The sequence below is a fragment of the Biomphalaria glabrata genome, chromosome 17, assembly GCF_947242115.1.
Source record: "Biomphalaria glabrata chromosome 17, xgBioGlab47.1, whole genome shotgun sequence".
Taxonomy (NCBI): domain Eukaryota; kingdom Metazoa; phylum Mollusca; class Gastropoda; family Planorbidae; genus Biomphalaria; species Biomphalaria glabrata.
In genome coordinates this window covers 11141661-11169615 of record NC_074727.1, presented here as the reverse complement: position 1 = coordinate 11169615, position 27955 = coordinate 11141661, and the positions used below count along the sequence as shown (strand labels likewise).

The 27955-nt window shown below is 36.8% G+C and overlaps 1 protein-coding gene across 1 annotated transcript; it reads right to left on the bottom strand.

Moving 5' to 3' along the window:
• Positions 1–774: 774 nt before the first annotated feature.
• On the bottom strand, positions 775–25588 carry LOC106055539 (acidic mammalian chitinase-like). Its single transcript, XM_056016287.1, has 12 exons — positions 25252–25588; positions 18209–18385; positions 17305–17467; positions 11774–11867; positions 10452–10576; positions 7588–7717; positions 7277–7462; positions 6166–6288; positions 5784–5921; positions 4514–4916; positions 4101–4388; positions 775–3973 (listed from the first exon to the last, which is right to left on the bottom strand). The coding sequence occupies exons 1-12, from the start codon at positions 25307–25309 to the stop codon at positions 3780–3782; spliced, it is 2079 nt and encodes a 692-aa protein (XP_055872262.1). The 5' UTR covers positions 25310–25588; the 3' UTR covers positions 775–3779.
• Between the last annotated feature and the right edge of the window lie 2367 nt (positions 25589–27955).

Below are 27955 nucleotides of genomic sequence, written 5' to 3'. Positions count from 1 at the left end.
TGAGACATGGCTAGGATTACCAGATTTTCTCCTTTTTTGGTGTCCTTTCCTACGTCCGGCAGGTATTCGCCTAATTTTGAAAAAATTCTGCGTTTATTCTGTTGCTTAGTGCAGCGACATATTATTCAGCAATTATTCACATTTTTTGGTTTAAATACAAAACCCCGTTCTAACAAAGAAGTAAATTCAATGTTTTTTCTATCACATTCCATGAACATGTGTTCGTAGGCCTATTTAGCCTAATGGCTTTCAAAAAGAAGCTGATACTCAAAACTGACGAGAATCGGTGATTGTTGTTGTGTTTAGTTTTGCATCGTCGAGGGAATTCCAACTGTGAAAGTATTATTTCTCTGAGAAATGCACAGTAGGAAGTTAGGAACCTACAATCCGAAGAAAACGTCATGCATTTAGTACCGCCACGAGTAATTCGTAATTGATGAACTACTGGGGAAAGCAACTTTATTTTAAAAAAGTAAATGTAGCAGTTTTAAAGACTTTATTTTTTTAACTAGATTCTTCGAATAAATTACAAGCCTTTTTTTTAAAGTTTATTTGTCCTATTTTATGTCCTCCTTTTTTATGGTTTGTCCTCCTTTTTATCCTCTTCTGGGCATGTAGGTGTCTGGTAGCCCTATAGTGCCCTAGACATGGCCTGACGACGGACATTAGTTAAAGATTTTGTACTCGGTCAGTGCACTGGTGTTCCTTTAACAATTTCATAGAAAGAGAGCAAACGACTATAGGATAAAAAAACAACTAATGAACAAAAGGGTACAACTGTTCTAAAGAAATTTATTGTTTTTTTTAGTTGACAAACTTAGTGACAGCTCAACAGTTGTTTTTTATTTTGGTTATTTTGTTTTCAAAAGGAGAGAGAGTGAGACAGAGAGAGAGAGAGAGAGAGAGAGAATATTATTTTAAATTATGTTGTCTGCGGGAGACTTTGGGATTTTGATGTCAGATATAGTGCAATTAGGGTTTAATTCAATAAACAGGCTACAATTATAGTTAAAGACATTAATTCATATAACTGTTTTTATTTAAGAAGTAAGAGTTAATATTTTTGAAGGTTTAGTCTTATTTCAGGAAGATAGTTGTTTTAATGTACACAATACAAATAGGCAACAAATAAAAGGCTAAGACTATTACAAGGCAATGAATGTACAAACTTACTCTTGTATCCAATAGCATTAAGTAACAAGACAAGTTGTTTCAAAGTATTTAGTTTTCAAGGTTTGTCATTTATTGTTGGGCACTTCGGGAAAGTGAATTTCTTTCACAATGAAGGCTACAAATAATGCAGGTACTTAAGTTCAACGATTACAAGGTGTTCCACACAGTGCTGTCTAACACACGATAAACTTTTTACTTCTTGGTTTTATTTATGCCAATGGTTGTAGGGCCTACATTTAGTGCATTAACATCCCAATGGCTATTTGTTATTGTTGCTTTAAAAAAATGAGTCTTGAAGAAGAGATAATTTTTGATGTACATTTGAGGAAACAGCTCCATTGAAGGTAAATAAAAAATGTATGAAACGATTCTATTTCACAGATTTTTGTCCATTCGAATATAATTCACTAGCAATCCTTTCCCACTGGCTTTGATTTGTTCCCAGGCTATATAGTGTTCATTTTGCCACGAACCCTTCCCATTTTTTTCTTACTTAAAACAATATAATGAACCCCACATGTGTCTTAACACTTTAATAACACCAATAGCAAATCAAACTGTTTATCAGTCTGCACTTAGTGTGGTGATTTCATTGCACAGTACCAAGTAAGAGCCATGCTTGAAGCTGAGCTCAGAAAGCCTCAGGAAAAAGACCCAGAGGCATTTTGAGGCCAGCTGAAAAAGACTCATCAGGACGCAACGGCCAGCTCAGTGGGCTATTGCATTAAGCCGAACAAAGACTGGTTCGACAAGAACAAAACCCAGCAACTCAAGAGTTATTAATATATTGGAATACTATTGTCTAATCTAGAGAAAAAGGACAGGGCCAAGTCTCATTTCTTAAATTTAATAATGTGTAATTTAACGAATACAATTTCGAATAAACCGATCGTGTCTGGGATTCAGAAATTCTAGATGCATGGAGTCGCTACAGTGAACAAAAGTATTCAGATTTTGAGTTTTTTCTCCTAATTAAACTATTTTTCTTGTTTGTGTCAGATCTTTTATCCCAGTTTCATTCAAACTAAGTCTGTTTCATTGTTGAAAATATTTTGTGTTTACGAGTGCGTCAAGTTTTTTGAAGCTCTCACACGGTTGAAACATTTAGTTTCATTTCTAAATCACTGAGACTGTTAATCTACTGCGCGTAGGTCGAAATTTGTTTGAATACCTGTAAACATTTATTTTTTGTTTTCTTATGTATTGCCCCTTACTGAATCCCTCGTATCTATATAAAGCTTGCTGTTAGACGGTATGTATTGCCACTTACTGAACCCCTCGTATCTATATAAAGCTTGCTGCTAGACAGTATGTATTGCCACTTACTGAATCCTCGTATCTATATAAAGCTTGCTGCTAGACAGTAAGTATTGCCACTTACTGAATCCCTCGTATCTATAGAAAGCTTGCTGCTAGACAGTATGTATTGCTACTTACTGAATCCCTCGTATCTATATAAAGCTTACTGCTAGACAGTATGTATTGCCACTTACTGAATCCTTCGTATCTATATAAAGCTTGCTGTTCGACAGTATGTATTGATACTTACTGAATCCTCGTATCTATCTAAAGCTTGCTGCTAGACGGTATGTATTGCCACTAACTGAATCCCTCGTATCTATATAAAGCTTGCTGCTAGAAAGTATGTATTGCCACTTACTGAATCCCTCGTATCTATATAAAGCTTGCAGCTAGACCGTATGTATTGCCACTTACTGAATCCCTCGTATCTATATAAATCTTGCTGCTAGACAGTGCGTTTTATTGGAGATGTTCATACATGTCAGAAAGCAGCAAGCTTTTTTTGTGTGTATTCTGTGTACAAGATAAAGTGTTGATTAACTATGCATATTGTATACACTTTATAGCACAGCAGAATCCTTTTTTTTTTAAAGATATCCCGTTTTTTAACTTTTATTTAGTTGGCAATTTTAAAGTTCAGTTTAGCGTCCTTGACATTGTTTATTTTATCAAAGTTTCCTAATCGGACCTATTATTAATTAAAGTTAGCTTTATTGATATATTTCTAAGTAATATGACAAAAAAAAATGAGAAGGATGCACTTATTACGATGTTAAAAAAATGATCATTACAATTTTTTTCTTTCCAAAGTTTCAAGATTGTATTGATATAGATTTAAATAAAAAATACGGTGACTTCTGAGCAGTAGCGTAGTGCGGTAAGCCTACTTGCCTTCCGGGTTCAAGGGTAGGAATATGCAGGTACTACTTTTGACAAATTTCAAAACATTCAATTCAATAACAACTTGTTAAAAGTCATGCATGATCGCAATGCAATGCATTGGCAATCTTACAGTCAAACTTTTTTTTTTCTTTCAAGGGACACAGCGGGCACCCAGTGTTCATGAGGGCACCCAGTGTTCATGAACCCTTCGCGCCACAGTTGCTACACTACTGCTTCTGAGCCAGCAAGGATGAAGCTCGTGGTCTTGAGTTAGACAGCACTGGCATGGAACTTCTGGACTACTTGTACATAATTGATTAATTCTTTCGTTCGATTCCGGATACATTTGAAACGTAGATTTTTAAATAATCTTTGAAAAGAAGAGAGCGTTACAAGGGGGGTAAAATGCAAACTTGTATCCTTTAATGATGACAGTGGACATTGAAGGCGTAGTTACAGATTTTGAGCTGTTCGTCATACTTGGTCCCCGGTGGACAGGCCATCACGTGAGGTGGAACGTCTGACCAACTCCCAGCCATGCAGATAATAAAGTGGTCACATGAGAAAGGATCAGCATATGTCCCCATTCCTTTTTCTCGACAAATATTTAGTCTCTCTAAAAGAGAAAATAGTAAAATCATGACATATAGTTCACTCATTTCTCAAATATAATGCAAATGATCAAGAAATAAATATTTGCAAACGTAATAATATAAAATCTTAAAATAATATAATATATTTACCATCCATCTCTTCATCTACTCCTTCGCTACTGCCATGATGGCTGCTAGCAGCCGGCGAGTTGCTCTTGGGTTCCTCCGCGTGTTCATGCGCTGCTGTCCGAACCACGTGATTCTTCTCTTGCGGATGATGTTGCACATGGTTGACATCTTCAGCAGAGTCCTGCGAGGATGCGACACTCTCCGAAGACTCTTTGCTGTCGGGACTTTTCTTGTCAGGTGGGGACGACGACCACCATTTTGTAGTCTGCCAGGAAGTAGTGTCGTCACTTTCCTTTTGTTTTTGCGGAGCTGCGAAATATCATAATTTATCAAGAGAATAAAAATCTGTTTTAATATCTAAGGCACCAGCAAACCGTTTATTAAATATTTGTATTTTTAAGTAATAAAAGCATCAGAGAAGAGCCTTTACATACCAGCTTTGTGGTTTCGTACAAACTTCTTCCTCCACAAATATCTGAGCCTCTTTGATGGCGACCCTGTGGTACCGGAAGTCTGTGGTAAACTTGTAGGCGCCTTTTTCTCTGAGAGTGGTCGCCATTTTGACATTTTGCGGGATTGTGTCCACGGTCGAACTTTCAGTTTCTCTTGACTTTCAGAGGTGGATTCCTGATTTTCAGCAGATGTTGGAGGAGGGGCTGTCGTCACTACCTCTGCCTTCTTATTGCTGGCAGCGGCCGCTATTTTCTTGCCTTTCTTCCAGGTTCCTTTTGCGGGACCACTAGTCACAGAGTTCGGCTCAGCCCAGTCTTCGAGAGGAGCGTCTGGGCGAGGCCTTGTGTCTATCTTGAACTCAGGATGAGCTGCAGCTGGTCTAGCCTTTAATCAGCACATATAAAGAGATACAAATGTATTAGTTTGACACTCACAAATGTTTACCACTATGAGGATTACACGTATAATTTAATTAAACTGTTCTATTGATGAAACGAAAAGCTAAAATAGGTGACTAGTAGGCCTATAGCGATTGTGTCTTACGATGACCTGCTAACTACTGTCACAAATAGCAAACTAGAACTCTATGGCCATATCACAAGGTCCTCTGGGCTAGCAAAGTCCTTCCTTGAACAGTACCAGGAAAAAGAGAAGAGGCAGACAAAGAAAGCGATGGGGAGACATCAAAAAAATGGACGGGTCTGCCGTTGAAAGATTCTTTCCAAGGCAAAAGACAGAGAGGAATGGAGAAAGACGGTCAACAGATCTCATGTGGTGCCCCAACAGACTATGAAAATACAAGTTGAAGCCGATAAAAGAAAAGCGAATAACGTCTTAACTAATCTGAATTCTGCATAATACTTGTCTTACTTGCCTATACTGTAAACTACATCTACAGCACTTTTAAAGATTTCTTAATGAAAAATATAATGCTGTATTATGTTATAAAATATTAGAAAATAATTTTTATTGAATCAGACATCTGATGAAAGATATTCCATTTTTTATACTCTTCTATTATTACTTTTTAATCTCAGACAAAGCAGCTTCAGCATCAGCACAATACTACTATCCTGTGTCATTGAGTCTCGTCAACTCCCTTTAAAATAATATTTGGGGGTACTTTATACAAACCGTCAAACTTTGCTCTGTTAAATTAACGCAAGCCTTTTATTATAAAAAAAAATAATAAATTCGGCAGAATATTCAAAATAGGGATAAAAAAAATGTTGCAATGAAGTCAGTACTTACCACAGACGAGCCTCCGATTGATTCTGTGATCGTGCTGAGCAGGGGATAATTTCCCTGGCCACAAACATTACCGAAGTCGTCCATCTCAACAGACCAGACGAAGGCACCTGCAAGATCTCGCTTGAGAATGTTGCTGGCCTATTTAAAAAAAAAAAATAAATATATAAAATAAAAAATAATATGTAGAATAGTTATTTTTTTTATATTTATTTGCATTCAATAGTCGCTACTTTTAATAGAGAGCATTTAACGACGTAATGAAAATATTCAGCAGAAGTTTCGCATCCCCAAGAAAAGCGGAAAGTTGATAGAATGTGAGGCTGAGGTTCTTTATTTAAAATACAAATTTATCTTTATGAATCCCATTAAAAACAAAATTTACCTTGATGGAAATACTTTTCTTGTCTTCGTAGCCTGCCCACTGGTCACCTCCGTAAGCGTAGGGGACAGACTGCTCGTCAATCCATTCAGACTTCCAGCCTTCATCTTGGAGATTTTTACAGATCTGTGAACGTACATGGATAGAAACTGATGCATGTTAAACTGATATTTAAAAATAAACTGCATAGTATCCTAAATTCCGCTGGTAAAGTCATTGGCAAAAAAAAAAAAAAACCCAGTTGGGGCAGCTGTTTGAGACAAACATCCATTAAAAAAGCTGAAAAAATTCTAGAAATAAAAAATCCCCTATTGTGTCAGGATTTTGTGATTTTACCATCACAAAAGATATACAAGACACCGATAGCAAAGACAAACAGACACAAAAACTCTTTTGTTCCCCTGGCAATCAAATCATTAAATAGAAACAATCTGATATAAACTTTTCACATGTAAATTATGAGTGAGTCTGGTGTGAATGTACATTTTGTTTTTTATAGTTATAATGTTTTGTTTTGGTGTAATGCACAAATAGTAAGACAAATTTCTTTACGGACAATAAAGATTATTATTATTATTATTTTCTTGAATGTTAATTTAAATAATTTTGGATTAATGCGTACGTTAACTAAGTATTTGTTCTAAAAATAGAAATAGTAGACAAGACTGCTTTAAAAGCAGCATCGACTGTTCGAGGAAGGGGAAAGAATATTAAAGGGTGATGATTTTTTTTTTGGTTTGTTTTTTTCTTTTAGGAATGACGAATAGTTGAATCAATTCAATTTCATACTGTGCATATCAAGACATTCGCGTCTTGAGTATCATATATTAACATCAATACAGCAATCAGCATCGATCATATTTTTTATGTTCCTCATTGTGGTTGTACAAAGAGGCCTTTTTATGAACAACATATCTCTGAACTCACTTCAACTTTAATATACTTGCCATTCAACAATCACACACGGTTCTTTCTGTCTCTCATCAGCTGCCTCCCTTCTTTATTTTCCACGCCTGCCGTTAATCCTAAAGAATTACTCCAGCCAATACGCAAGCTCAATCTCCTCTACCCCTCTCTAACAAACTTTATAAGGTACGATGTTAATATAGCATACCTCATAGTAGGCCAAAATTCCAGTCTCCCGCGTGTACTCTCCCTTGTGGCCTCCACCAACAGCCGGCGCCCTAACACCGTGGTCGTCTGGGTCCGCCAAAGTGTAGGTCATTCCGTAAGTGGGGATGCCCACCACCAACTTATCTTTCGAGATACCAACATTCAGCCAGTAGTCTATGGACCATTCCTAGAATCATCAAGATATATCATAGTTAAGGTAATCTGCCAAGCATCTGAAACTGTAGCGCACAAAAAAGAGAAAAAACAGAGAAACTGTGTCATTAAAATTAATTCACAAAACGGTCAAATTACCTGATACAGTTGAGATTTTTCGCCAGTCTTTGGGTCATCTTTGTGAGGGTAAAGTCCACTATGATGTCCAGTCCACTTCTCCCACTGACCATGGTAGTTGTAGGTCATGAGAAACATGTAGTCAATGTATCTGTAGAGTAAGCAATATTCTTGATGTCTTAGATAATATCGTATAAACTATTTTAATCAAACGGAGATTGTCATACATGGCAGAGAATCTATAAATAGCAAGATTTTTGGTGTATCCGGTGTACGAACTAAAGGAAGCGTTGAGAAGCTCGGTTTTCAAAAATGTCATTTAATATTTGATGTACTTTTAACAATAATATTTGATGTACTTTTAACAATAATATTTGATGTACTTTTAACAATAATATTTGATGTACTTTAATAATAATATTTGATGTACTTTAATAATAATATTTGATGTACTTTTAATAATAATATTTGATGTACTTTTAACAATAATATTTGATGTACTTTTAACAATAATATTTGATGTACTTTTAATAATAATATTTGATGTACTTTTAACAATAATATTTGATGTACTTTAATAATAATATTTGATGTACTTTTAATAATAATATTTGATGTACTTTTAACAATAATATTTGATGTACTTTTAACAATAATATTTGATGTACTTTAATAATAATATTTGATGTACTTTTAATAATAATATTTGATGTACTTTTAACAATAATATTTGATGTACTTTTAACAATAATATTTGATGTACTTTAATAATAATATTTGATGTACTTTTAATAATAATATTTGACGTACTTTTAACAATAATATTTGATGTACTTTTAATAATAATATTTGATGTACTTTTAATAATAATATTTGATGTACTATTAACAATAATAATTGATGTACTTTTAATAATAATGTTTGAAGTACTATTAACAATAATAATTGATGTACTTTTAATAATAATATTTGATGTACTTTTAATAATAATATTTGATGTACTTTTAATAATAATATTTGATGTACTTTAATAATAATATTTGATGTACTTTTAATAATAATATTTGACGTACTTTTAACAATAATATTTGATGTACTTTAAATAATAATATTTGATGTACTTTTAATAATAATATTTGATGTACTTTTAATAATAAAGTTTGATGTACTATTAACAATAATAATTGATGTACTTTTAATAATAATATTTGACGTACTTTTAATAATAATATTTGATGTACTTTTAATAATAATATTTGATGTACTTTTAATAATAATGTTTGATGTACTTTTTATAATAATATTTGATGTACTTTTAACAATAATATTTGATGTACTTTTAATAATAATATTTGACGTACTTTTAATAATAATATTTGATGTACTTTTAATAATAATATTTGATGTACTTTTAATAATAATATTTGATGTACTTTTAATAATAATATTTGATGTACTTTAATAATAATATTTGATGTACTTTTAATAATAATATTTGACGTACTTTTAACAATAATATTTGATGTACTTTAAATAATAATATTTGATGTACTTTTAATAATAATATTTGATGTACTTTTAATAATAAAGTTTGATGTACTATTAACAATAATAATTGATGTACTTTTAATAATAATATTTGATGTACTTTTAATAATAATATTTGATGTACTTTTAATAATAATATTTGATATACTTTTAATAATAATGTTTGATGTACTTTTTATATTAATATTTGATGTACTTTTAACAATAATATTTGATGTTCTTTTAATAATAATATTTGACGTACTTTTAATAATAATATTTGATGTACTTTTAATAATAATTTTTGATGTACTTTTAATAATAATGTTTGATGTACTTTTAATAATAATATTTGATGTACTTTTAACAATAATATTTGATGTACTTTTAATAATAATATTTGACGTACTTTTAATAATAATATTTGATGTACTTTTAATAATAATGTTTGATGTACTTTTAATAATAATATTTGATGTACTTTTAATAATAATATTTGATGTACTTTTAATAATAATATTTGATGTACTTTTAATAATAATATTTGACGTACTTTTAATAATAATATTTGATGTACTTTTAATAATAATATTTGATGTACTTTTAAGCCCTTCAGAATGAAATTACATAAGCTCTTTTTGTATCACAAACTCATTTCAATACAGAAGTAAAAGACTTCAAACGTATTATTGGTACATTTACCTAACGGTAATAAAGGAGACTTTATCCGAAGATCTCACGCAGTGAGATTTTGTTACAATTACATCTCATTTCTTGCTTAATTTGGTTGGCAAACAGTGAAGCGTCCTTGACATTGTCTTGTCTAGTTCATCGTGAAAATCGACAATAAATAGATATCGATGTATTTATTTTTATTATGACAATAAAGCATAATTGACGGTATTGAAATAGGCAAATGTAATTCCTTAAAGCAGTGTTTCTCAAACTGTAGTCCGCGGACCCCCAGTGGTCCACGAGACGACCGTAGGGGGTCCTCAGAAAGATGAAAATTGTATACAATTAAAATACCTTTTTCGCTAAAAGCTTTTTTTCACTTAGGGGTGCTTGGGCAAGTTTTGACTACCGGTATATAAAAGGGTCCCCAGGTTAAAAAAAGTTTGAGAACTTCTGCAAAGCCAAATGTTGTTAGGTAGAGACACACATTGACTGCAGCTTACACACTTCGTGGGGGCGTCCACAGCCATACACTTTGTAACTGAGAGTCTGCTCGTTTATGCTGCGACACATCCAGTAACTGGATTTAGCAATACCCTGGGTACATTCCCATATCTAACAACCATATAAGGAGAGAGAGAGAGAGAGAGAGAGAATCTTAATGGCCCTCGGACATCACTTACTGTATAATCTTACTCGGCTCGTAGCTCTGGTCAATGTAATACGTCCCCGAGGCTGCGGCTATGGTCAGAAGCAGCTTCTCCTTACCACTCTCTTTCGCCTCTTCCTCAAAAGCTTCATACAGACCCTGACATGATGAATGTCAAATTCATAGCCAAAAAAAAAATGTGTCTTAAAGTTAAACACAAATAGTCTACAAACAAAAACGTACTTTAACAATAATATCCCACTTACACAATATTCCTGTGTGTGTACAAAGCAATGGCTACATTTTTAAGAAAACGCAAAATACTTTTAGAGACTTTTTAAAAACGATAAATGATTTTAAAATGAAATATTGGCAAGCTATTTCCATTAACTTCCAATATGTTTTCTTCTTAGAGTAACCTACTACTGGAGATTTTCATACTTGGAGGATAATCTATAAATAGCTTTTTGGTGTAACCGGTGTACAAACTAGTGTTGAAGTGTTGAAGTGTTGATAAACTTTGATGTAAAAATGTTCATTATATATATATATATGTACCACAGACCTATATCTATACTATAAAGTAGAATGTTAGGAGTATGTATGTTCCGAAGAGAAATCAAAATCGTTTGACCAATCTTGATGAAAGTTTACTCTTTGGGTGCTAACTGGAACCGTGACCTTTCCTTTTAGTTTCCATGGAGATGAATATATATGTCTCCGTTCCGACAATCCTAGATGTAGATCTAAATTATAAATATTTCAAACCCGTTGTTTTTTTTTTTTAATCATTTTTTAAATATTATATTTAAATAATAGGCCTACTAAATTATTGCCTTCCCAACCACAAAACTGAACGGCATTATAATTTAGATCTATATCTATATCGTGTATAACTGTATATTATATGCTACATAGGCTAGGTTTGAAAAAAAATTACATCTTATAACTACTTTACAAAACAACAACAAAACAACACCTTGGTTCAGCTTTTGGAAGTTTTTCACAATATTTTTGTGTAGTGTTAATAGATCACAATTTCCAGTCTAGGTATAACATATATAGGTCTGTGGCATGAATCTACTTTTTAGCACTGCGCAATGACATTTTTAAAGCTCTTCAGTTTATAAGTTGTTCAGTTTAGCGCCCTTGACATTTCTAAGTTTCTAATGAACACCTGCAATAGTAGGCCTACTGTCTTAACTTGCGTAATTACTGATCTCATAGAGATACTGTGCTCTAACATATTTTCCAAGTAATGAATGGGTTTACTAAAAAAAAAAAAAACTTATTATAAAACAAGACAAACTATTGAAACTACTAAGACCAGGCTATATCATGTAATGTTTCACAGACCTTCATTAACAAAGTGAATCGGTATTTATCTTCAGGGGGACTGCCACGAGTGGCCGGGAACTCCCAATCCATATCAAATCCATCGAAGCCGTGCCTAGAATGAAAATTACGGACATCAGTAAATGTTTTGAAAATTTCATTTACTGAAGTAAAAAAAAAAAGCTTGTTACACAACTATAACTAAATAAGAATATTAATATTAATAATATTAATCTAAAAAAAATATCAAAATAATGACATTACATAAAAACTTTTCAAAATCAATAAAGCTTTGTCAAGAACAATTTCGTATAAAAATGAATATAATTAATTACTCTTGTGACAGGTGGGGAAATGTGATGTGTGTTTGGCGCGTTTAATGTCTAGGGGATGATTATTTTTAAAGCTATCACACACCAACCTATCAGCATATGAATCGGGAGCAGACACGCAACGAGACAAGCAATGAAAGATAGATACAAAAGTTAAAAAGAAGAATATTTATTTACCTAAATATTTACAGATAATAATAAAAAGGGGGAGGGTTTGCATCTATCTCTGATAAATTCTATGTTTAATCATCATTCTTGCACCTAATAAGAGAGTATGTCACTTTGTCCTCTGACTTAGCTGGTTTTCCTGTTGATGTCGCAGCTGGCTGTGTCCTGGCTTGAGGTTCTGCAGCTGGAGGTGGCGCTCTAGCGGATAGAGCAGTGTTTCTCAAACTTTTTTGTCTGGCGGCACAGTGAAAAAACTACAAAAATTTCGCGGCACACCACGAAGAGCAACAGTTGTTTTAAAATAAAAAGAAAAAAATATTTTACCTGTTTTTAAGTATTACATTTAATGTGAGGGGTGTGCCTGTTTTTGACAGCAAATGCGATCTAATCGAGGCTCCAAAGTCGACAAACAAACTCGCATTTCATCGTCTATTGCAAGAAGTCTCTCTCTTTTCTTAGATTTGATTTCAGCCAGTGCTGAAAATCCAAACTCACAAAACCATGAAGATGCAAATGGAAGAATTATTTTGATTGCTTTTAAACTGATTGCAGGATATAACTTGTTGATTGAAATCCAAAACACATCCAGGCTTTTCTCGGCAAAACTTGACTTAAGAACTGCATCGTTTTTTAAATCAATGAGCTGCTCTGCTTCTTCAGTTGTCAGATTTGTAGCTTCATTGTTTCCAAATGGATAGCTAGCCCATCCATACACATTACTTCCAACTGTTGCAAAGTAATGCTGCAATGCTGACTGCAGGTGTTTCAAAGTGTCCAGAATTTCGGGGGTGATTTCTTTATTTGAAGCACATTCATAGTAAGTAGGAAAGCAGGACTCCTTTCGAGATCTTACTTTGCCACAAAGACAATTTTTCACCACATGACTTCAGTTTTGAGGATGCAGTGATAATGGTTTCTGAAGACTTAAATTCAATTAATTTAATTTGTCAAATAAATCAGAGAGAAATGTCACCTTAACCCACCAGATCTCGTCATGAATAGAAAATCCAGTCTTTTTTTCAGTCTCCAAAATGAAATCAGCTTAACCTTGAGCTTCTTTGTACCTTCGTTTGGTTCCTTGCTTTTCATTTAACGCTTTCGCGGTTTCATTTTTACTAACGTATTTCTCCATGGATAAAAATGAATAATGATTATTGATAATTTGTTATTATTAGCATACACCTAACAAATTTACATGAAACACATCGCTTATTATTATCGTTACCAATTCAAGAACTGCTGTACGTCTGCTAAGGCGGCTAACTTTTAGTCATTATAATAATATATTGTTACAAATGAACAGTGATAGGTAGAGGTCAACGTATGACCCCGGCGAGATGACACAGCAGCTAGTGTTCCCTGGAATCGACATGTACAAACAAAGACAGGATGTGACGTGTCCACACGTGTTGTTCCAGGGGACGAACAGATCTAAGTAGGGGGACAGTTACTAATGAACAGTGACAGATAAAGGTCACTACGTGTGACCCCGACTTGATGACACTGCAGCGAGTGTTTTCTGGAGTCTACGTGTATAAATAAAGACAGGATGTGACGTTTCCTGACATGTTATTCCAGAGGATACTAGGAGTGTTTGTGCAACTTTGGAGAAGCGATTAGGGACTCTATATAAGCCAGAGAGTTAATGTGAAAGTCAGTCGTATGGAGTCGTGAGTGAGCCGTTACAGTCGATACAGACTATGTAAGACGTGTGCGGCTCTGTGGAAGAGAAATGTGTACGACTCGATGCAAGTTAACTAGGGTAGAGTTAACTGGAGTGGACTACTGTCGTTAAAGTCTATACAGCGAACTACAGTGGACTTGAGCCGTTACAGTCGCTACAGTCGATGTAAGACGTGTGCGGCTCTGATTCGGTAGACTTGAGTACGACTTGGTTCAGCTTTGGGAGACCTGGAGCGACACTGGGAAGTGTGTCGTTGGTCTGTTCTGTGGAATACGGCTCGAGGAAAGTTGAGAAGAGATGAATTGCAACGAAGTGAAGAGATGAATTGCAACGAAGTATAGCTAACTGTAAACTGACAGATATTGTACAGTCTTCTACGCTACATGTTACAGTAACGAATTGTTAGAGTTAATAGTCATTAAAGTTATATGAAACTGAAAGTTTAGTCGTCAAGTTCTTTGCTGTGTTTTTATTTGTGTGCCAACTAATACATCTAGCCAGAAAATTCAGAAATACGTAACAATATATATAGTGAACAATTCCATAACCTGAATAGCTAACACCCTTTTACGTCACTATGGAGCAATCCACTACTATTACTGGTCGTTGTAAGTGGGGATGTCATCGCAACGTAAAATAAACATTTAATAGTTGGTAGACCTGTGTAACGCTGCACGTGTAGCGTTCTCAAAACTCCCGCGGCACACCTGCAAATCTTCGCCGGCACATTAGTGTGCCGCGGCACACAGTTTGAGAAACACTGGGATAGAGGGACGCCGGTGATATAGTTCTTGTGGAGTCTCAATAATATCTGTAGTGGGCACAGTAGGGCGGGTGGCCGGCTACCGTGGGCACAAGGTTACTGCGGGCAGAGCTGATCTGCCGTGGGCAGCGTAGTTGACAGGATATGCCCAGTGAGTTGCAGAGGGTTGGCGTAGCTATGACGTCTCACACAGATCTGAATCTATCGGCACGTCGCACCTAATAGCTTGACAGGTGGGCAGTCGAATAGGCGGGCAATGCCGATAGCGCCGAGTAGTATAGTTGAGTAGATCTCAGTAGGCAAGTGCAGTGCTGAATAGCACAAAGCACATAAATAGTAGGTGATTCTCGACAGCAAATAAATAGGCAGGTAACTCTTGATAGCAAATAGGTGATTAATCCAATAGATAAAAGGCAGACACCTGAGGGAGGCACCAGGTATTCCTCTAGGAGAAAGAATGTATGAAGTAGTCCAGACTCAATAGCTCAACGACAATGAGAAATAAGAGGGTCTGATTTGATTTGGATCTACTTTATATATGCCTGGAAAATGTGGGCGGGAACAGGAAATGTCCTAGGCTAAGAATTATCTTACACGTGGGTGAAGTCTGACAAGAGATGGGATTCGCACATTGGGAGGCCAATGGGCGTGTTTGTCCTCGTGGTCTCCTAGATCAAAGAGAGACATAGGAAAAAGGGGGGGGGGGAGGGGTGACTTGCATTCCACACAAGGTGGTGTCCACTGCGGCTGTCAGACATCCTGTCGATAAGATCAAAGTCTGTGCGTATCTTTGCCCCGGTCAAGGGAAGATAACTCAAAAGACGTGACCTAGCTATCTCCAATGTGGTCAACTAAGTCTAGCCTGGAGCGGAAAAGGTGTCTCGGGTGAATGATTTAGGGGTAGGATGGGGAAATAATTAAAATAAAATAAATAAATAATGAAAAATAATAATTAATGCTGTGATAAATTTGAGTGACTCTGACAGCGAGTTTTGGACTTGTCACAACTCTAATTAGCATGTGAAAATGTCTACAGAACAGATGTGAATTCTCCGTTCAGACATATTGAGTTCCTTATTCAAAGGTCATCATGTCATAATATCTCCTCAGCGCTGTTATCCTCACCGACCCTAAACTACACTCGCTATTCAAAATATAGCTTGACCATAGACATAAATAAATAGCTCTATAGTTTGGCCGATAAAAGAAAATTTGTGACTTGCAATATTGTGTACTTTATTATACAGCAGTGTAGTTTTGTTTAATCTCTAAGACTGAAGATCATGCAACTTTTCAGAATTCGGAAATCCGACAACAATAGATAGGCCTATACATGTTTTCAAGTTACATGAAGTTACTTCCTTTTTCCAGTCTATATTTATTTATGTCTATGAGCTTGACACTATCAAGAAACAGACTCTAAGAGATGAAGAATAACTGGAAGACTTCCTGTGCAATCTGTGCATCACTATGACGCTAAGATGTTTCCAGATAGAGTCCTGCTCATCACTTCTCGTCCAGAAGGAGGCCTTGTCAAGCACTTTATAATCTTTATTTAAAAAAAGCCTCTGATACTTTTTAAAGTTTATTGCAACTTTAATAACAAAAATAGACATTTGAAAAAGTTAACAAAAGTTGTTAATGACATCAAATAGTTATAGTTTTAGGCAATCAAACTCAAATGAATAGGAAACATCTATCAAGGTTTTCTGTCAATATTATTCGCCTTTCCCCTAAACGAGACACGTTCAATATTTGGACCAAGTCACATGACAATGTTCCAGCTGATTGTAATAAGTCTCACTGCCCCCTAAGCAAAGGTTTCTGTAATTTATAAGATAATATAAGACACAACAGTGTCCATAAACTGATTTTTTTAGAGATAGAAGACCTAAGTAAGGTACGTAATTCATTGGTGAGACAAAGACTCATAAGGTTGTAAGAAGGTGGCTTTGGTGTTTAATTAAAGAGTATTTCCCCTGATTTGGCGTGATGGGGTCTTAAGGGCTATAAACACAATATTTTTTATTCCAAATCATCGTGATCTTAGTGCTTCAAACACGATAGGGCACTTCTCATGACCGACAGATTGCCCTAACGGTAAAAATTCCCAATAGGGGCCTAAGCAATCCTTCCATTGTTAACTAGTCCCCCATGACGGCCGCCTAGCGCGGTGAATGCTTGCTTAAAATAGCAAAACAAACAAAGAAAACAAAACAAAGAAATTGTCAGAGCTTGTAACTCGTGTGTTCGAAAGGCTTCGAATAGTTCAAAGCGAGAACACTTGTTAACTGAACAAAAAAATCTTTCGATATAATGCATCTGTCTGCCTGCCTGATAGCCTGACTGCTCATCCATCAATCCATAGATAGAAAGCAAGACAGATAGATAGACAGACAAACAAATGGATGGATGGATGGATAGATAGATAGATAGATAGATTACTAGTTATCAGCAAATCGCTAATGGTATTGCAAAGTTTAGCCACAATGCGCCTACACACGTCCCATATCTCACATGGGACGTCTTTAAAAAATTCCTGAATATTGTGGTTTAAAATATATTTATCTAACCACCGAAGAGCATTTCTTGACCCTTGACCTACTTGCGAACATATTTGACTACGTTTTGTATCCACGTGTTTCGTGTGTGTTCGTCTCGAATCATTGGAACGAAAGGCTCCGAGCCTATGTTCCACCCTCCAACGGCCAAAAGCACCTTCAGGGAAGGGTTTTTCTCTTTCAGTGCCAGAGTTCTTGCATATAGTCCTGTTGAAAGTGAAACAGCATGGTTAGATCAAGAAAATAACAAATCATATGGCGAGTTCACCATATAGTAACTAAAGGTTACCATAATGGACCTCATTCGCCAATGGTATACAAACAACATTTAGTCACGTGATCTTATTGATGAAACAACGAAAAAAATTGTCACGTGACAGACATCATGAATTAAACATGAGATCGTAAATTATATAGAAGAGATAGAGCACCACGTGTCTAAATGTTGTTTGTTTACGGTTGGTGAATGAGGTCCCCCAAATGGGCCCATGTGTTTATCCCTTTCGGGCTACAAATTTTGCCCCTTACTGGCCCCATTAGGGTTCCATCAGGTCTTCCTTCATCTGGGCCCCCTGATTGCGCTCTGACTCGCCCCTAAAAAGGTCCCTATTTTGGGATTTCATTTGGCCCTGTTGGGATCCACAAGTCCTTCCCATTATTGGCCCCACACGGGTTTCACAAGGAGATTTTCTGGGTCCCCTGACTGAGCCCAATCCCTTGTTCATTCCCGAAACGGGGCCCATGTGGTTAGTATGGGCTGGCCCAGTTGGGGCCCTAACCGAGGCCCAAAATCTTTGCTATCAGGGATATTGCTCTATGTTTTCAAGTATTTATCAATATTGATTTTTTTTATCAGCACATATCAATATATTTATTTAAATCTCAATGCTCTTTAAAACAGATGTAACAAAATATTTAGACCATCCATCGTTATCTCCCTGAACTGACCGTTTGGACCATGGTCGTTCTTATTGCCAGGCTTCAGGTCAGTGCCGTCTTTTGAGATGTCCACAAAAGCGTATATGATGTGTGAACAGAGATAGGGGTTGATGTCTTCCGGTAAAAAGTTGCCAATGCTGTGTCTTTTGTAAGCAAAACTGCTGTAGTAACAAAACACATGTTTCCCTGTAGAGGAAACGCAAAGTTTAAACAAGGTCTCAATAAGTGAAACAAATAACAACAAGGTTTGTATACGGTGTAACTATGTGTGTATATCAAAGTGTGTATAAGTAAAAAAAAAATAAAACAAGGTTACAAAAGACAGTTTGTGTGGAAACACAAACTCAAAATCGGCCCCCGAAGTAAAATGTTTTACATAATTCGGATAATCCTTCAGAGTTGAAGATAGTTTACTTCCTAGTCCAAACCTCCCGCAGGACGACGGGGGATGGGAGCAGGCAGGGTTTGAACCTTCGATCGTCGATAAATCCAAATGACAGTCCAGCGCGCAAACCGCACGACCAGTGGTCCACCCAGGTAGGCTTTAATATTTTCCGAAAGAAAATCCGAATGAAATTATATCAAAGACAAATGAGAGATAAGAATGGAGAAAGAAGGTTAACAGATCTTGTGTAGTGCCCCAACCGTCCCGCAGATCAAAAGATACGTGAAAGTGAATGTAAAGTTAGATGTGAACCTGGCCTAACTAGTTTGTGGTCTATAGGGCAGATGATGTAAAGTTCATCTGTTTTTGTGGCCTACGGTTAACGAGGGTGTCATGTAGCCAGCACAACGACCAACCGCCTTTGCTTTTCCCCAACTAATGTCAGGTACCCATTAGAGCTGGGTAGACTCAGAAGTTGAAAATCCCAGTCTTCACCAGGATTCGAACCCGGGACACTCGGTTCGAACTAAATTTGTAATGTACAAAACTCTGTGTATGCATGACACATCAAAGTATGTATAAGTAAAGTTAAGTTTGTTTATGTAACAGAGACTGTCCCGCATCAATACTTATGAGGGACATTGTTCTTTTAATTATATAAACCAATATCCTTAATGTTAAGAAACAACAGTAATTTTCTAATTGAACTAAAAATAGCAAAGCTAAAAGTAAGCAGAGATGTTTCCAATAGAAACGCTAGTTCTTTCTAGTTTGTTGGCGGAGTTAATTTTAGGGAAGACAATAAGCTGTATCAGTCAATAAGTGTCAAGCTTCATGTTAAGTTTACTTTTGTGAATCTATGATTTTAAATTAAGTTATAATGTGTGTTAATTGTGTGTGTTTTAATGTTGTTGTTTTTTTAGGAATTTTTACTTTAAGACTTAAACTTTTTTATTTCGTAAAGAAGAATTCTGTCCTTTATTCACCTGTACACAGATTCTCCTGCGTGCTTTGAAATTTGGGTCACCGTCTAATACTATAATTCCATCGTATGTAACAAATTCCATTGTAACAGGTACATTCTGTGTTGATATGAATAACGAGAACACGAAGAGATCTATATAGTTTCAAGTTCAAGCAACGTTTTAAGCCACTGATTAACATGCATGACAAGATTAACACAGGGACACACTTAAGACGTCATCATCTTTTTTTGAAGTAACGTCTACTATTATTTTCAGACGTGCGTGTTTCTTTCTTGCATGACTAGATGCATGACGGCTTTATTGTCGTCACCTCTTCAAATTGTGTGTGTGTGTGTGTTTGACTATTGCACGTGCCAGGTACTTTGTGACATGGATTACTCCGCAAGCGTTTGGGCTCAAACACCGACAAACAGGCTACAAAGACGTTTTCGGTTGAACTAGGCCTTCCGTCTTCTTTCTTTGTTCTAATTGTGTGCAAGCATGCTGTCAACGATGTGCCTTAGAACAGTAACACAGTAACACACTCACTCCAAAGGTGTCCCCCCCCCTCAAGTGAAACCTGGTCAATATGTCAGTCATCCCTGGGGAACAAGTTGACTATAAAATGTGTCATTAACCAAAAGCTCTAACTCACCAAGAGATGCTGGCTGTATTTATAAACGAATAAAAAATAATATACTAAAGTTGTTTACATTAATGTTTTTGTTTTTGTTGTTTAGATCAACTTACTCTGTCAGTCAGGTTAAAATCTTTTACACGTTAGTTTCCTCTTTCCCCCTTCTCAAAAACAAGTTGAAACTTTGCACAATTATTCATTGTCGATGACAACAAATGAATCAATCGAAAAATTATCCAATTAGTTTATTAATTAATCCTAATTAATTCATTTTGAATTATATATAAAATGTAGGTATACTAAATTGGCGAAGGGCAACCCATGTCAATAATCACAATAATGTAAACAAATGTAGAAAATTAGGTCGTTCACCAAAACTTTTAAACGAATAATAGACTAATAAAACCTTCTATTTTTATCAGTACTTGATTGGCACAGTATCTAAACACGTCATAATTTTCATCATGGAGGCTCAAGTTCAATTCAGACTCGAGAAACGTAAACAAACAATTCTTTTTTAAAAAGCAGAACGGAAACTTGCTCCCTGATGCCCCCTCCCCACCTTCCCCAGGTTCACGAAAGGGAATGGGACCATAGTGCACTGAAAGAAAACCTTTTTTAAAATTTACATATATATATATATATTTCATTAACATACATTGTCACACAAGTACAAATATTGTTTCTTGTTTAGTTCTACTAAAAAAATAAAATGAAGTCTCCGCTATCCAATGTACAGACTACAGATAAGCTATGTAGGACTTTTTGATTAAAAAAAGCGTTTAGTAATTTGTGTACACTTTTTTAGCATTACAAAATCCAAAATGTCTAACCTTGTTTATAGCACTACAAAAAAGTATCATTTAGTTGACGTAATATTCCAAATAGGATCCCAGACATTGTTTATTTTATCTATTTATTTAAAAATCTCTGCCTATGTTCCACTTTTGTTTCATTTGTTTCATAGCCTTCACCTCCCACATTTAACTTTCTCCTCGCTTTTGTCTTACTGTATTTTATTATCGAGCTTCTAGCGACTCACTCCGTCTGTCTGTTTGGTCAAAATAGTTATTTCCCACAATTCCCACTCTCATTTCAAGTTGATAGGCAGCACGGAAACCTTCTCGCAGATTTCCCCCTCCCCCCAACGGATACACTAAAGTGATTGGACCATAGCATACTCAGCATGCTAGAATCAGGAAACAAAAACAATGAATATTTCAAATCGCACAAACTTATTATTGTTAGTCTAGACAGAGGCGGCCCTAGCGGTGCGTGGGGCCCTCGGCGAATGTCATATGCGGGGCCCTCTGAACCCTAAGGGTAGACAATATATATTTCGTACCACGTCACGCTAACGGGATCGTCCGCCTCTAACGCTGTAGGACTTATTTTTGTTAGAAAACATACTACCGTACTTTAAGCACTGGTCTTTTAACTACACAAGCTCTCCGCCTCATCTTCTGTATCTGATACGTCCCTGAAACACTACGTAAAAGACATCTGCTCTTTGTGGCAAACATCAAGCGTGTAGTCAAGGATAACGAGAAAAATAATGCATATGGGTCCGTGAGCTAATTTTGAATCCTATATCCGAGATAATGGTCGTGAGCCTCTGCGTACTTAATTCGTCGAAGACATTCTTGAATGGTTGGGTCGAATTCGTCAAGCATCTCAACCAAGTCTAAAAACTGAACGTTGTTCGGTGCAAAAGCTTTCTCTGTTCTCCCACGAAATGCGCTGTTTTTTTGTTGTTGTTTTTTTTTTTTGGTACTGAACAATCGCTAGAATTCTTGCTAAGACTGCGTGCGAATGCAGTTTTTCTTTTGTAATTTGTTCTAGCATCAAGTTATTCGTTGCAATATCATTTGGCGCTGTGGCTGAGTGGTTCAACACTTGTCTTCCGAACCTGGAGTCCTGGGTTCGAATCTCGGTGAAGACTGGGATTTTGAATTTCGATATTTTTAGGGCGCCCCTGAGTCAACCCAGCTCTAAAGGGGTAGGCCTACCTGACTTTGCTTAACCGTGGGCCAAATCTGTCGTTTAGATGGTAAGGTCTGAAATTGGAATTTTACCTTTGGCATTAGAGTTTAATCCAATCGCACTGACTCATAATTATAACTATGGATGACTGCCTGGCCGAGCGGTATGCAGTTCAATCATCTCAATGGTCTGGGGTTCATATCCTGCCCGATGCTATCCCCGTCGTCCTGTAAGAGGTTTGGACTAGGAAGTAGATTATCTTCAACTCTGAAGGAACATCCGAAACATGTAAAACATTTTACAAACATTTTAACGTGATTGACAGAAACCTCGTGCTGCTGAATGTTTATCAAGTTGTTTCCAGTCGCAGCAGCTTTCGTTTGCTAATTGACCTCCAGTAGCTATCATGTCGAACAAATTAATAGGAAAAGAAAATACTGTCTTTAGTCTTTGGTATTAGAATAAAGTGTACAACAAGAGCTACTATGGTCCATTGACTTTCGCACATCCCACTTTCCAATGAACAAAAAAATATATTCGATGTAAACTCGATGTAAATGCACAGTAGCCTACGGGGGCAAAAATGAATACGTCATCGTCAAACTTTTTGTCTATGGCGGACAAAAGTAACAGTATATTTACTGTATACGTACCAATTCTTTTTATACTGCAATGCGACATAACAGAACTAAATAATGACTCTTTATTTACGAAACAAACTATTTTGATTGGTTGCTTTCGGTGACGTGTTTTATTTTAGACCAAGGTGAACTGTTAAATAGTGATAGCCGCTTAGAATGTACAGCTCATAAGAAGCTGTCCTTACCGAAACTGAACGGTATTTCGAAACCGAGAGCTTACACGGTAAGTGGTATCACATAGATGCAGGAAAAGGCTTCCAAAATATAAAATATTGAACAACAAGTCCTAGTTTATGAGAACTGGTCTGGTTTTCGAACCTGATGGTGACAAGGGACCTGGGGCGGTTGCCCCACTTGCCAGCCCCTAAGGCCGCTACTGAGTCTAGATCAATGACACATTAATTACACGATTTAAAAAAATGATGCAATTTCATATAAACGAGTCTTTAAAAATATTTTTATACACCTATATATTTTCTTACTAAATTAGGGTTACCAGACATTCGGTTTAAAAAGGACGTCCTTTTTTGGGGTCATGTCCTCCTTTTGGGAGTCGTATACTTCGTAGCGCATTCATTGAGTGCAAAAATGTCTGGCATATAGGCCCTCTATGCTGTTTACTTCAAGTGCACAGTATCCCCGAATTCAATCCACATAAACTCAAATGTATACAGTAGAAAGATGACACGTTTTATAATGAATCCCAATATTTCGTAGCGTATATTTAAAGCTGTTCTAAAGAAACGTTTCACTAAAATCTATAATTTTTTCTCTTGCATTCCAGGGCCAAATGTTTTTGTTTAAAGAACGTCTTGATTTATCAACAGTAGACAAGGGGAGAGAAACAATCCTTCCATTGACTGAGTGAGGGGAATGTTTCTTACATAGAACAATCTGAATGATTTTTTCTTTCACAGAACAATCTGAATGAATATTTCTTACATAGAACAATCTGAATGAATGTTTCTTACAGCGAATAATCTGAATGAATGTTTCTTACATAGAACAATCTGAATGAATGTTTCTTACAGCGAATAATCTGAATGAATGTTTCTTACATAGAACAATCTGAATGATTTTTTTCTTACACAGAACAATCTGAATGAATGTTTCTTACAGCAAATAATCTGAATGAATGTTTCTTACACAGAATAATCTGAATGATTTTTTCTTTCACAGAACAATCTGAATGAATGTTTCTTACAGCGAATAATCTGAATGAATGTTTCTTACAACAAATAATCTGAATGAATGTTTCTTAAATAGAAAAATCTGAATGAATGTCTCTTACATAGAACAATCTGAATGAATGTATGAGTGTTTCTACATAGAATTATCTGATTAAATTTTTCTTATACAGAACAATCTGAATGAATGTCTATTACATAGAACAATCTGAATGAATGTCTCTTACATAGAACAATCTGAATGAATGTCTCTTACATAGAACAATCTGAATGAATGTCTCTTACATAGAACTATCTGTATGAATGTCTCTTACATAGAACTATCTGTATGGATGTCTCTTACATAGAACAATCTGAATGAATGTTTCTTACAACAAATAATCTGAATGAATGTTTCTTAAATAGAAAAATTTGAATGAATGTCTCTTACATAGAACAATCTGAATGAATGTATGAGTGTTTCTACATAGAATTATCTGATTAAATTTTTCTTACAAAGAACAATCTGAATGAATGTCTATTACATAGAACAATCTGAATGAATGTCTCTTACATAGAACAATCTGAATGAATGTCTCTTACATAGAACAATCTGAATGAATGTCTCTTACATAGAACTATTAGGTTTGAGCAGCACAAATAATTAAATAGTGCGAATAGTCGCTTCGTCTGACCAACAAGATCATCATAATTGTCTAGTAGTTTTACAGCCTTTAAATTATTGACATAGCTCATCAAATAAATTGTAAGTCTAGTGTTTTTTTACAAAGCTTATCTTATCTTATAAAATACAGACCTTACTTCAAAAGTTGGTTACGTAGGCCCAACTACGCGTGTTCCTATATGTCAATCTAGTCATGCATGTTAATCAATGACTTTAATTCTGCCATGCAATTTGTTTTTCTGGCTGATAGCGTTTTTAACTTGTTATTCTTCCATCAAGGAGGCTTGAACCCTTCAAATCGAGCTTTTTAAAAGCCAGCACTGATAGCCCCTCATCCCCACCCCCTCCTAACGCCAACTAGTCCACACGAGGTTGGACCATACCGCATTCAGATTCATAATTGCTAGTCTAGATCTGTTACAAATTAATTGCACGATTGAGCTAAAATAGGCCTAATTGACAGATTACATTAAATATATTAAATTTTAAAAATAATTTACTCGTTTTCAAATTAATTAAATACTTACAGACTTTACTTTGAAAAGTTATGAATTTTTATTATTTTAGTTCTAAGTCTACTCATGACATACCCACAGCAACATATCCAAGGCTGCATAAAATCGCCAATGCTAGCACGAGTCCTTTCATAATGATTTAAGTATGTAATCCCTTAACAAATATTTAATAATAAGTATCTTTTTTTGTTAGTTTCTTTTCAATTGAAGACCAGTTTAAATATTTCTCTACATTTGGCTTCTTACAAGTCTTCACTGCAGCGCTCAGAAATTAACTTCTTCGGCACTGACCTATGAATCCATGTAAGCAGAGCGCAATTAGAAATTATATTGAATGCTACCTCTTTATAAGTGGAAGCTTCTGACACAGTTGCTTGGAGCAAAAGTTCCGCGGAAGACAAAAATTCGGCTTGTGTACAGTCTCATTCAGATGTGTTCTTAGAAATCTCCGAAACAATGCTCAAAGTAAACCTAGTCTTTCATCGGAAATGCTCATACAATGACCATTGGGGGAAGGGAGAAGGGTAAGGTGACCATTTTAGTGGACTCATCCTCAAACCCAAAGCTAAACACTTGATGTCCGGTGCTATGCCAAAAGCAACCATCCCCAATTCACTTTTTCATTTTCCCTTCTCTTAAAAAAAAAAGCTAAACAAATTGCAAAGCTGCTCTCCGGGGAGAGATGTTTAATGACACGGCATTTCACAGACTGACAACAAATTTGTTACTTCTGATCTGTCGTGGGGGGGGGGGGGAAGGCTCACCATTTTCCTTTCTTCGTTTCTCCCCAGTTCATTGTTCCTTTTGCTTAATGTCCAAGCCTTTTTTCCATTCATAGTTTTACGAATCTCAAATGAATACTGGACCAAACTCAATAGCCACTTACTAGAAAACCGTATCTATGAACTTACAAATTCCAACCAATTTTCTTTTCTTAAAGAAAGCATTTTACAATAGTGTTATGGAATGTGTGTGTGGGTGTTTCTATGGTGTCAGTTGGAAGAGGGGAGCGATGCAGTGTGTGTGTGTGGGTGTTTCTATGGTGTCAGTGGGAAGAGGGGAGCGATGCAGTGTGTGTGTGTGTGTGTTTCTATGGTGTCAGTGGGAAGAGGGGAGCGATGCAGTGTGTGTGTGTGTGTGTTTCTATGGTGTCAGTGGGAAGAGGGGAGCGATGCAGTGTGTGTGTGTGTGTGTTTCTATGGTGTCAGTGGGAAGAGGGGAGCGATGCAGTGTGTGTGTGTGGGTGTTTCTATGGTGTCAGTGGGAAGAGGGGAGCGATGCAGTGTGTGTGTGTGTGTGTTTCTATGGTGTCAGTGGGAAGAGGGGAGCGATGCAGTGTGTGTGTGTGTGTTTCTATGGTGTCAGTGGGAAGAGGGGAGCGATGCAGTGTGTGTGTGTGTGTGTTTCTATGGTGTCAGTGGGAAGAGGGGAGCGATGCAGTGTGTGTGTGTGTGTGTGTTTCTATGGTGTCAGTGGGAAGAGGGGAGCGATGCAGTGTGTGTGTGTGTGTGTTTCTATGGTGTCAGTGGGAAGAGGGGAGCGATGCAGTGTGTGTGTGTGTTTCTATGGTGTCAGTGGGAAGAGGGGAGCGTTGCAGTGTGTGTGTGTGTGTGTTTCTATGGTGTCAGTGGGAAGAGGGGAGCGATGCAGTGTGTGTGTGTGTGTGTTTCTATAGTGTCAGTGGGAAGAGGGGCGCGATGCAGTGTGTGTGTGTGTGTGTTTCTATGGTGTCAGTGGGAAGAGGGGAGCGATGCAGTGTGTGTGTGTGTGTGTTTCTATGGTGTCAGTGGGAAGAGGGGAGCGATGCAGTGTGTGTGTGTGTGTGTTTCTATGGTGTCAGTGGGAAGAGGGGAGCGATGCAGTGTGTGTGTGTGGGTGTTTCTATGGTGTCAGTGGGAAGAGGGGAGCGATGCAGTGTGTGTGTGTGGGTGTTTCTATGGTGTCAGTGGGAAGAGGGGAGCGATGCAGTGTGTGTGTGTGTGTGTTTCTATGGTGTCAGTGGGAAGAGGGGAGCGATGCAGTGTGTGTGTGTGTGTTTCTATGGTGTCAGTGGGAAGAGGGGAGCGATGCAGTGTGTGTGTGTGGGTTTCTATGGTGTCAGTGGGAAGAGGGGAGCGATGCAGTGTGTGTGTGTGGGTGTTTCTATGGTGTCAGTGGGAAGAGGGGAGCGATGCAGTGTGTGTGTGTGGGTGTTTCTATGGTGTCAGTGGGAAGAGGGGAGCGATGCAGTGTGTGTGTGTGTGGGTGTTTCTATGGTGTCAGTGGGAAGAGGGGAGCGATGCAGTGTGTGTGTGTGGGTGTTTCTATGGTGTCAGTGGGAAGAGGGGAGCGATGCAGTGTGTGTGTGTGTGTGTTTCTATGGTGTCAGTGGGAAGAGGGGAGCGATGCAGTGTGTGTGTGTGTGTTTCTATGGTGTCAGTGGGAAGAGGGGAGCGATGCAGTGTGTGTGTGTGTGTGTGTTTCTATGGTGTCAGTGGGAAGAGGGGAGCGATGCAGTGTGTGTGTGTGGGTGTTTCTATGGTGTCAGTGGGAAGAGGGGAGCGATGCAGTGTGTGTGTGTGGGTGTTTCTATGGTGTCAGTGGGAAGAGGGGAGCGATGCAGTGTGTGTGTGTGTGGGTGTTTCTATGGTGTCAGTGGGAAGAGGGGAGCGATGCAGTGTGTGTGTGTGGGTGTTTCTATGGTGTCAGTGGGAAGAGGGGAGCGATGCAGTGTGTGTGTGTGTGTGTTTCTATGGTGTCAGTGGGAAGAGGGGAGCGATGCAGTGTGTGTGTGGGTGTT

Excerpts from the sequence above, each read along its gene's own strand:
- LOC106055539 (XM_056016287.1), bottom strand. The coding sequence starts at position 25,309 with ATGAAAGGACTCGTGCTAGCATTGGCGATTTTATGCAGCCTTGGATAT. Across the intron at positions 10,577-11,773 it reads GATTCACTTTGTTAATGAAG|GGTCTGTATGAAGCTTTTGA; the intron begins GTCTGTGAAACA and ends TCATCATGTCAG. Across the intron at positions 7,463-7,587 it reads AAAAATCTCAACTGTATCAG|GAATGGTCCATAGACTACTG; the intron begins GTAATTTGACCG and ends TGATGATTCTAG.